Source organism: Xiphophorus hellerii, chromosome 22 (assembly GCF_003331165.1).
Source record: "Xiphophorus hellerii strain 12219 chromosome 22, Xiphophorus_hellerii-4.1, whole genome shotgun sequence".
Lineage (NCBI taxonomy): Eukaryota > Metazoa > Chordata > Actinopteri > Cyprinodontiformes > Poeciliidae > Xiphophorus > Xiphophorus hellerii.
The window spans coordinates 24,576,112-24,587,863 of NC_045693.1; the positions used below are offsets into that span (position 1 = coordinate 24,576,112).

At 42.1% G+C, this 11,752-nt stretch overlaps 1 protein-coding gene across 1 annotated transcript; it reads right to left on the bottom strand.

The window, feature by feature from the left end:
- Positions 1-1,149: 1,149 nt before the first annotated feature.
- On the bottom strand, positions 1,150-11,752 carry lgalslb (lectin, galactoside-binding-like b). The gene is made up of 5 exons (XM_032553362.1): positions 11,587-11,752; positions 11,013-11,099; positions 10,781-10,869; positions 9,625-9,811; positions 1,150-6,842 (listed from the first exon to the last, which is right to left on the bottom strand). Exons 1-5 carry the CDS (start codon positions 11,617-11,619, stop codon positions 6,699-6,701), a joined length of 540 nt encoding a protein of 179 aa, XP_032409253.1. The 5' UTR covers positions 11,620-11,752; the 3' UTR covers positions 1,150-6,698.

Below are 11,752 nucleotides of genomic sequence, written 5' to 3' on the forward strand. Positions count from 1 at the left end.
TTTAAATGAAAAGAAATGACAGACTTGTAAAACGCTTCATTAGGACACTGAAGATGCTTTACCTGAGTTCAGTCATTTCATTCACGTTTAAGGCAGAGCTATAATGTTATGGAGAATTTTTTTTTGGCATCGCACATCTTGATGTGGCAGTATTGGACTTCTCTACCAAGCAAAAGTTCAGATTGATCAGATTGTGAGTACATCTTTAGCCCACAGGTGTTTTCAGGTGACCTCGGATTTTGTTTGAGGAACTCATTTCTTCTCTCTGGCTTAAACATTCCCAAACTTTAATTTTCCTCTAAAAAAAACAACAAAAAAAACTCACCTCCAAATAGTTTATAAAGATTAGACACATTATTCAGTTGTTTTGGATGTGTACTTAATTTCACAAAAATAAAATAAAATGCCTTTTACTTCAGGTTTCCAACAGGCATTTTTGAGTTCAAACTGTCCCAACATTTTCATGTTCTCAGCCACCTTGACAAATACTTCCACACGAAAAGCAAATCATGATGCTGTTCAGTGTTTTTTTTTTTTTTTTGTTGTTGTTTTGTGTCAAACATGCCTTGTGGAAAGGTGGGGGGGCCAAATTTCAAATTTGGTTTTCAGAGAATAATAAATGACTTCTGTTTTACAGAACAGAACAGATCCAGCACTTGGCAGAAACCAGCACACCTCTTTCAGAGTTACCATCAATCACATCGACATCTTTTAATCCATTATGGAACTTATAAATAAGCAGATGTGAGGAAGACGGCTGAACTTTACTTCTGGTTCTGATATTGGGTACGTAAGCGAAGAGACTCGAAGCTAAAACCACCAGACCTACGCAGTCTATTGCCCTTTTGATTCCCGTCTATTTTCCAGTCATATTTAAAGTTTATTCATCAGCAAAGTTGACCGACTAATAAGATGAATAATTTTTTTTTTCCCTCACGTATTTTCAGGATTGCTCCATGTTGTGATTTCTATAACGACACACTCGGACAGCGGCTCCAAGAACCGCCATGACAAATAATCCGACAGCTAAACCAACTGGAGACGATCCAACTCTGTAGACCTGTTGGTTAATGGCAAAGTGTAAGCCCCGCCCCCTGCCCCGCCCCCGGGGAAGAAATGTAAAGTTTGCACAAAATTGGAAACTGTGACTCTCAATATGCCTTTATTTAGACAGCGTCATAGAGCAGGCTCACTGATCCTGCAGGTTACAATAAATTATTAGAAAATGACCTGTACAACCACACAACACATTAGAAAGAGATCGGCCTACTTCTACTAGGACACTTTGTAAATAAATGGGATGGAGTATTTCACACAACAGCCGTTTTAGTTTCTCGCACTTTTAGGACGTTGTTCCAACTGGAAGGGAAAAAAATAAATAAATATTAGCAATTAGATATTGAAATAGTTGGCATTTCTTCTTCCTAATCCTTTAGCTTGCAATCAAGGCGTGTACTGGAACAGAACATTTCTATTCATACTTTTCTGTAAACAGCCTCAACAAACACTAAATGATGAAGAGAAAATGAACAGCATGCTAGACCAAACCAGAAACTGGGGGGTTGGGAGGGGCAACAGTTACGTTTACGAGCCACGCACATATTTATGCCTCATAACTCATTCATAAAATGTACAAAATGAATCCCCTGAGGCCACACCCACCAGTACCTACATCTTAAAAAATAAATAAATAAAAATAGGGTAGCACACGTATCAACTGGGAGCTTTCAAAATAAGATGTGGATTTTCTTACTTGAACACAGCTGGGAATAAATTCTGGCGGCAGTAGGAGCCGGGTTGTGTTTAAACCGGTTACAATCAGAAAGAGAGAGACATTCAGTTCTTCGGTTACATTTTTCCATTTTAAATGGGTTTGTAGAGCAAATAATGGAACAGTCTGGAGTAAAAAAAAATAAATAAATAAATAAAAAAAACATTTCCCAGAGTTATCTGGGAAATGGAGTTTACTTTAAATGACTTTGTAGAGGATTCATGGGATCATAAGGAGATCAACAAGTACAGAACAGAAGCTTTCTGAGCGCACGTACCAAACCGGGACTCTCAAAGGTGGGGTTAAAGTGCAACGGAACAAAGGAGGAACATACGAGCAGACATGGTTACAACCTAGGCATGGCATGGATACCGGGGTCAAGGTTTTAAAAAGAAACAAATAAAAAAAAAAACCCGCTAAAGTTTTCTGAATACCATTCGTAACAGTTTCACGTTTTTCTTTTCAACGAGATGGTCAAGACGGTGCAACAGTTGGGTTTGGCTGTGACGGAGCTGCTGCCCCTCTCACACCTGTTGTTGCACACAGTCATTTGTTTTCTTGTTTCTACTGCGTAGAAATACCTTTATACAGTGACAGTGGAGCAAACAAAGAAGCGTTGATTAACACTTATAGGTGACTTATTATGTGACCAGGTTAGGATAGGTCTATTAAAAAAAACCCCAAAAAAACATGTTTATATTTTTTTGCTTACGTTTTTCTGTCTGGTCAGTTTTCAGAATGAGACGTTTTAGGGCCTCTTGTCACTTTAAATCCAAATGAGCTGCTGCTGGCCACGCCCTCCAGCGTGAAAATAACAAAACAAATGCGTAATTATACAACCGTACATCTTTGAAAAGCATTAGTAGAGCCTCCTGCGCAACCAACAAGAATGCAGCAACTGGTGTCTGAATGGTGAGTCAACAACAAACCTCTCCAGCAGCCATTGTACAGTGCACACAGAAGTAAAACCAGCTGACCAACGTGCTGGAGTTCGGCTTGGGTTACTAGGTGAGGCGCAGTTCCTGCTGATTTGCATCGTTACTCTGTGAAGGACTTTGAAACGGGTTATATTTCCAGACACCAAAAAACATCTGTGTGGATTTTTTTCCCCACCAAGCAATTGTGCTATTTTTAGAAGCAGTAGAAACTCGGAACGGAAATACAAAAAAGTGCAGAATACAAATTTTGCACAATAAGCCTCCTTTAAGACTGACAATCCTACCCAAAAAGAGCCATCCAACCAAGATCAGCATTGATTTCAGGAGTCGCAGTTTTGCTCAGGTCTTTGTTTTGAAATCAGTGTAACGAAAAATTATCATAGATGTTATTAAACTTGTAATATGCTAAACTATTTTAGCAGCAGTAGGAACTTTTATGGTGTTAAATAAAAGCAACCATAGAATGTTATGCATTTGTTTTTATCTTAAAAGGCTTTGGTTCTGGCAACGTTATACCGTAAGGATCTGATTTAGACCCGGGCCTAGTACAACCCACTAAAAAAAAAGAAAAAAGAAAAACACCAAAAAAAAAAAAAACGAACTTGCAAATGACCAATTATGACAGGCGCAGAGAGTCCCAGCTGAGAAAGCTTTACATAAACACAGAGCTATAATTTCTCAATTGTTTATCTCCCTCCCCCATAATTCCTGCAGCAGTCAACTCTGCAAACAGCCGAGGACCAAAAACATGACACTGAACTGAACACACATCTACCACCAGCACCGAGTCACTCTCACTCGTCACGTAAGACCATATCAACATGTTGCGGCAGTAGCAATAGTCACTGTTCGGAAACCTAAAAAAAACCACAAGGGAGTATACCAAACACCATCAATGCACATTTACACATCATGTACAGATCTGATCTGACCTCTCAGCACACTCGCATACCACACCGCGCGCGTCTTCCGTTTGTGTCCGAAATAAACGAAACGCCTGCCAGCGAAGAACGAGGACTGAACTCAGGAAGACCCGGTTCAAAGAGGCGCTCTGCCTCAGACCAGCCTTCGCTCACACAGCAGCAACGTTATTTATTGCTACAGTAGGGAGGGAACGAACAGTTGGTGCACACAGAGAGATTTTGATGGATGCGGCATGAGGAGAAAAAGAAAACGTGTAAAAAGCGATATGGCGGATGAAGTTCTAGGCGGTGAAGTCAGCGCGCCGCCGAGGGCACAGATGTCATGGCTTACTCCAGGTTCACAGCAGCGACGACAGAAAAACCTTTGAACTCTTTGTGATCAACGTGGAGTACACCGGACGGTGTCCGAGGTCAAATTTCTTTCTACAAAATTTTCCTGAAAATATCCTTCACAAGAAAAAAAAACAAACAAACCATTGTTCTTTAGTTTTGTTTGAATTTTAGGCCTAGTCCACACGTAGCCAGATATCAAGGAAAACAACATTTTTTATTCATTTTGGCCTTTCTCCCTCACAAAAACTGTTTAATATCACTAAAGTCACGCATTTATATAAATTCAGACCAAAGTCTATGTTTAAAAAAGACCTCCATATTTGTCTTTCCGTGTGTACATGAGACTTGGAGTCCTGCGTATTCATGAGCCAACATAGCCACATGCTCACTTTGAAATGATTCCCAATCAACATCGCTTTGTGTTTTTTAACGTCACTTTCTAATACGATTTAAAAGCAGTTCAACCTCTCCACAAAAACAAAAATATACCTCCTGGCGCCATGTTTAATCCCCAACAGGAAGTTGTTCTCGAGCAATCAGCCAATCAATCAAAATGATTGGCTGACATTGGTTATAGCTTAGCACTAGACCGCCCTCTGTGGGTCTGGCATGTTTAAAACAACACTCAGAGACGTATTTATGCAAGTTAATGTGGATGAAAACTTTTCAGAAACAGATTTCATGTGTACAATTTTTTTTTTTTTAAACAATGTGACGGAGACGTTTGTTTTTATAAAGACCTGGCTACGTGTGTAGAAGGCCTGAGACAGGTTCAGCCTAGATCAATGTCACCAATCAGTGGCAATTTTTCTTCTAGACTATCAGTTTTAGTCTATCCACAGCAAAAATTGGGCTTTGTGACTGGTTATTTAAAGTTACAATTATCTATTTCATGACATTAGAGCAAGATTATGAAAAAAAACCCAAAAAACGTTTCAGCTAGTTCATTATAACAAGAACGCCCCTTGATGTCTTTACAAAGCTGGAGGTGTCCAACAGCCCCAACTTCAATAGCCAAATAAATATAGTAAACATTGCAGCAAGAAACTGTTTTTGCATTACATTAAACCCAACCACAAACCCAGCAGTCTGCGATATCGGCTTGTGAACACGTCTCTTTAGTGTTAAAGCACACTGATGTGAGATAATTGCATTATTTGCTAATAACAGTTAACAATTCAACAAATTTTGATGTAATTTCCAGATACATGTTCTGAATTCAGAGAAACTGGATGCAACATCAATGCTGAATATTTTTTTAAAGTAATACTCGACAAACTTAATCGACCACCCAGTAACATGGCGGTTGATAAAATATGCTATATTTTAATCAGCATACCCCAACTTGGCAACCCACAGCCTTCGCTTTCTCTGTGAAACTTTAGTACATTTCATCTTATGGAGCTTCAGCAGGAACTTACAGCCCTGTAAAAATGTTAACACTGGACGAGGAGCAATCGCAGCACCAACGGGAAGTACGACTTTTAGCAGTTTTACTACGACAATTAGTGCAGAATTGTCATAACCGAGGGGGAAAAAAAAGGGTTCTTCAGTGGAACAGTCATAGTGACAGACTGGTGCATCGCATTGTTACTAGTAAGACTTTAGAAGGAGCTGCTGGTGACAATAAAGCTCTGCCTCGCTATGAGCTGCTGTGGAACGATTCAGAAAACACAAATAAAAAGCACACACACACGTTCCTGAACTGTGACCTCGACATCCACACTGCAAAAACAGCTGAACTATTAAACGTTTCAAATGAATTATGTACATCGCTGTGTCGTCTGCACGACCATGGAAACATGCACGCCGTACATTCAAAGTAGCGCCAATGACGTGGCCCTTCTTTCAGGTTTGAAGGATTTTCTTGAAGTTAAGCCAATTACACAAAATAAGTCATTTCAACACGATTTTCTGCTTTCCATCTGCAGGAGTCGCCAGAAATCCGCCTGCCAACGCAGCACACAGCAATATGGGCCGTCTCGATATAATCCTGGTTTTTAGGTATTCCGGTCGGGGAGGCTGCAGCACATCATCACGCAAACTAGGATAAACCTCACGGAGAGCACAAGAGTTGAAAGTGCAACGGCGGAAAGTAGCAAATAGGCCGGAAAGTTTTAGTTCTGCAGTAATAAGACTTTAAATTTGAACTGAATTGACATCTCTGAGCTTTGAAACAAATGGAAACCAAACATACAGGGAAAAAAAAACAAAACTGTGATATTCCTGACATCATTTTTATCTGGAGTAAAACCCATTGTGCAGCAGTTACTGGTAAATTTGCTTTGACTGTTGAACAATATGAGCAGATTTATTTGTTTTCATCTGAAGTATAATTTCTATTAAAGAATCCTTGAAAGCTTGTTTGGTCATAATCCAAACAAACAGTAAATTTTCCAATCTTGAACTCAAATTTTCCTCGCAAACAATCTTTTAATTTCAGAGGTTTGCTTTTACTTACGAGGGTTTTAGTGCTTAAATTAGTGACTGGATATAAAGTTCAAAACAAAAAAAAGAAAAAAAACTTAGCAGAAACACGTTATATCCTCACCTAAACAGAGAGCTTTTTCACCCCCAACATGGAATGCTGCAGCGCTGCATGACGGCTTACCGGGGACGATGTAAAGCGCTAGTGTGTGTGCGCGTGGTCATTTGTGATCAAGTCTTTGCTTCACACACACACACACACACACGCAAAAGCAGATCTCCTGCGAGTGGGAAGAGCAGGGAGCGTTAACCGAGCTTGGTGATCTGTAGGTCTCCTTGTATCCGTACTGTGTCGATTGAGGGCAAGGATTTTACTTTGTGATAAAAGTCAAAGAGCTGGTGTCCGTCCACGAATATCCGGAAGCGCTGGTGCTCACAGTGGATCTCAATCTGCAGGGAGGGAAGGAGAGAAAGGAGGCAGATAAAATAAAGGAAAGCAGGGGCAGAAGACCTCAAAAAAAAAAAAAAGACACGCGTTTTAATTTAGCAAGTTACATTTTCAGCCGGAAGAAAAATAACTGAAAAGATTCAGACTCAAAAAGCAGGTTGCAATAAAAATGTAACTTGGGACAAAATTTATTTGTTTCATTAACTTTTCTCCCGTCCTCCAGCCCCCCATTTTCAACAGCTTATTCAGTCTATCTATCCCTTAACCATTTCCAGTTTGTCATGTAGCGACCATAAAATTCACAGCAAAAAAAAAAATTTATTAATTTAATGTCATCAAGTATTTTTGTTTTTTCCTAGTGAAAATATCATTGTACACAAGATATAGGAGCTTGTTTTAAGCAAATAATTTCATAATATATACAGTATATATATATCTTAAAGTGAGGTTTCACTGGCAGATTATTTCATTTATAACGGGGGAAAAATGTCTTGCAAGTGAAAAAAAATCTGCCAGTGGAACTTGTGAAACAAAAGCTGAAATTAGCAAAGCAGTGATCCTAAACATGCACCTAACGCTACGACGGAATGGTTTAGATTAAAGTATATTAAGGTTACTGAACGGTCTAGTCAAAGCACAAACTCACATTTGACTTTGAGTGTGCGGCTAGATTTAAGATTTGTCATTCACATACACTCCACCCTAACTAACTGAGCTCCAGGGATTTTGCACAGAAGAATGGAGACTATTTTTAGTCTCTAAATGTGCAGAGATGGTAGAGATATAACCCACTAACCTTTTTAAGATTTTATTATTATTTATTACTATTTAAATTAAAAAAAATCATGTACAATTTTCCCTTCATTTCACAAAGCTGGGCTGCTTTCTCTTTGTCTACAGCATAAAATCTCAGTTAAAATCCATTCAAGAGTTTGTGCTTTCAAAGGGACAAATGAGAAAAAAAAAACCCGACTTCATTATATGCTGCTTATTGCACCGGAAAATAATTAATGCGTTAGCCAGAGAGAGATATTGCATCAGCTTTTGACTATGGTTTTACAGCTATTTTTATAACAGATTTTACACATTCGTCATTAGAAAAGTAATTAAGCAATCCTCGTTTCTTACACTTTTTTTTCCCCAGTTGGTTTATTCAGTAAAATTTTTAATTTCATTTTATAAACAGGGCCAGGTTTTTGGACCCATTAGTGCTTCCCCCTCGCCCCACTTGTTCAGTTTGACCCGAAGCATGCTCCCGATCACGGCAAGTTCAACTTTTGACCAAATACAGTAATAAACACATAAACCACACTGGTAAGACATCCACCCACTCCTTAGACCGCAGGAAGCTTTCCCTGCCAATAACAGGCCTGTTTCCATAAAGAGATCAGCAGGGGAGGGGGGGTGGGGGGTGGGGGGGGGGAAGCCTTTTCACTGTAAAAACCACAGATCATCATGTGTCTGTCCACATGCCTCCACTTTGTTTCAAACAAAAAGCTGTAATCTCCAGGCCCCAGCTCCTGACTGACTGCGCACCCACCACGAGCAACGATCGCCTTATCACAGAGACGGCAGCGAGAGGCAGAAAGGACGCCCAGACACAACGCATATTAACGTGGAAGTCCAGGATAACTTTAAACTCAAACTATTTCTGGCTGATCGCGATTCATAATTTATTAGAGCGGAATGTGAATGAGCATCCGGGCCCTCGTGTCTAGCAGTGATGAGTCACAGCTGTTCAACCCGAAGCGTCCCTCTTTTCTCTCTCTCTCTCTCTCCGCCCCCCCCCGGCACTGACTTCATCCTATATGTGAGCAGCTGATGCCTGTTTTTGTAAACACACCACTGCACACATGCAGGTTGTGTTAACATTAGACACACGTGACGGCGCGCGGGGTTTCTGCCGTTTGTTTCGGTTTTAACGCTGCAAGGACTGAGGATGGCCTTGTGTATTAAAGCTGCACCGATCAAAGGTCTTCCAGACGATTTTTGATCACTGATTTTGATAGGAAATCAACAGAAATGACCAATTTTGTCCGATACCACTGAATGTTTCTACCGTTTTTAGCCAACATAAGTCTCTGTCTACTCAAATGCAGAGTCAGGAGGAGACCGTGGAATTTACGGTGAGATTTCCAAAACACCACCAACATTTCTTTATCCAGTTTGCTGACTAATACAACTGGATTCCTCAAAAGTATATGAAACCTGGCAACTTCACTTTAGTAGATTCTACATCCTGTTACCTGCTGTTGCCTAAAGGGCTTGACAGGAGGGTGACGTCGACCCGTCTTCATTCCTTTCCTACATAATTTGCATAATAACAGGCGCTTCCCGTCCTCCAGCTGAGCAACCAGTTCAGTTGTTTTTAAATATAAAATTCATCTTCCTTCCAGGAAGCGTTCAACAGCCTTCATGATTCCTCATGTTTTTAAACACTTCACTGGTACAGAAGGGTCTTCTTTCCACTTCCACACTGAAGAGTGTTGTTTGAACTACCTGCTAATGTTTTTGTGCGATTCGTTCAATGATTTGAAAAAAAAGATCCGATTTTAATTTATAAAAGTCAGGGTATGTCAGATGTAAATTGTTCAATTTCAGTCTTTAGGAGTCTAAAAAGGAACAATTGTCATTTTGTGATGTCAGCACATCAGCTCCCTAAATTCTGTCTTGGTCTTTGGTTCTGGTGTTCGATCCCCTGACTTCCAAGTTTGGTAAAGACCTGGCAGATCTCAGGGACCACCTCTTCTTATGTTGAGATACTAACAGCAAAGAAGCTCTTACCCTAAAAGGCTGGTCAGGGATGAAAGGGAAGTAGGCGGTGGAAGCTTCCTCATCCGTCCATTTCCCTGAGACGCGGGCGCGCCGCAGAAACTGCCGGTTGCCGAAGCTAGCGGTGAGTTTCAGGGCCACGTCGAACGGCGGGTCATCCTTTTCCGAATCCCGTCCGCAGGTCAGGCTGACGTCGAAGCTGAGGAGACAATAAAACATGTTGGAGTCGGAAAGTAGAGCCAAAAATTTACTATTATGTTGGCACCTCTGCTAAAGAAGGTGCCAACTTATTTTGTTTTTAATCTTTCCAGGTTATCCAACGTCTTCCCTTACGCTCCCCATTTAAGGAAATGGCTCTAGGTGTCACGTCATATTTATTCCCTGTGAAAACATGCTAAACAATTACTTAACATATGTTTCTCACACTGAATGCAATTAGACCACTTCAATAAAAGATGGACTCGTCTCTAGGCTTTTTACTCATCGTCACCATTGGGGGCAACAAACGTGTCCACGTCTGCAGCTAATCTGGGATGAGACATATGAATAATTCTGCTGTTGCTCTCTAAGAGCAAACCGTGAGTGTGTGTGTTAATTATGCATAATCCCTCATGCTGCAGTTTCTGTTTGTCCTCCCTCCCCTGCAGCTGTGCAGCTCATACATACTCAAGCACCTCATCCTTGCTGCAAACTTTCCAAGACACAGCAAAAAATAAAAAGAAGAAAAAAGCGAAACAAAGACAGCCTGTTGGAGCAGCTCTTATTTTTCACATGAACTTTGGACTCTGAATTCTCTGCCAGCAGCAGGAAAGATGAGGTCATGGGGAGGATTCCCCCCCCCCCCTTCAAATTCAACACAAGTCTCCATGAAGGGTAAAAGACACACCCAAACAAATTCTGCCTCACTGGGGATTCTTATTCCTCATATTTTCCCCTACAGCTCCCCCACACCCCCTCTTTTCTGTTCTTCCTGCTGGTGAGGAAACGCCCCGTCTCTGCACATTTAAAGCTCCACTGCCCTCATGAAGTGGATGTACAAGTTTGACAAAGTGAAGAAGAAGAAAAAAAAAAGGATTTTATCTTAGACATCAATCAGACTTGTATTCAGAGTATTATAGATATGCAGAGGTTGGACTGAGCCTGCCGCTTCGTGAGGCCCTTATCTCACCTGTGTGGCTCCAGATCGACGATGCCCATCACTATGATCTTCTTCCCCGGTCGCATTCCGCCGCGGATGCGCCCGCAGAAAGGCACCGTCTGCGCACAACACCCCCCACCCCCACCCAAACAAATACATAAATCAAACACTGGGGTATGATGATACACTCTTCAAAGCCCGACTCAAACAATGGTACGGGGGGGGGGGGAACGGACGTGCGGGGGGGGGAGAGATTTCTTACCAAAAGACGGGATAAGTCCTCCTTGTCGGGTGAGATCAGACCGGGGTTCTCCAGTGAGTCGTTCAGCGTGTGATCCCCGTCCATGTTCTTGAAAGGATACACAGGACACAAATCAGGAGCCGATACGCAAGCAGGACCGAGGTCAGAGACCCACCGTGAGGATGCGGGCCTGTGTGATCAATAATTGATAATTGTTGTGGCCTCGCTCTACGCGGTTCGCAACAATGACGATCTGGCAGGTTTAGGGAGCTGATTGCGTGTTGAGCACCGTGCGGCGTAGGGTGAAGGCACGCCGGGCTGGATCTCCTCATTTCCTCCCCCTAGCCCCACGCATGGGATGATAGTTGGATGAAAGAGGAGGCCCCCCCCCCTCCCCCCTACCACCCTCATAAACCCACCCTCCTCTAGTTTTTTGCGCTCTGCTCCACGTTTACAGCCCTTCCACGTCCAGATAACGACGCGCATTACCTAGCAACCCCCACCGAAAGCACAAATGAACGCAATCCCTCCTCCCACACCCCCCATTCCTTCCACCTACGGTTTCTCTCGCTGATGTGGCTTTGGGAATACTCACTATTCCGTCCTTTTCTGCTGCCTGCACCGCCATCTTGAGCCGAAAAGCACAGGATGCCAGCGTGGGGAGGGAAGGAGGGAGGGAGCGGAGCGGAGCGTGGCGTGTCTGCGTCGTGGGACTTGCCTCGGGAGGATTTCCCAGTTCCTGCGTCCCCCGACGTTGGTCG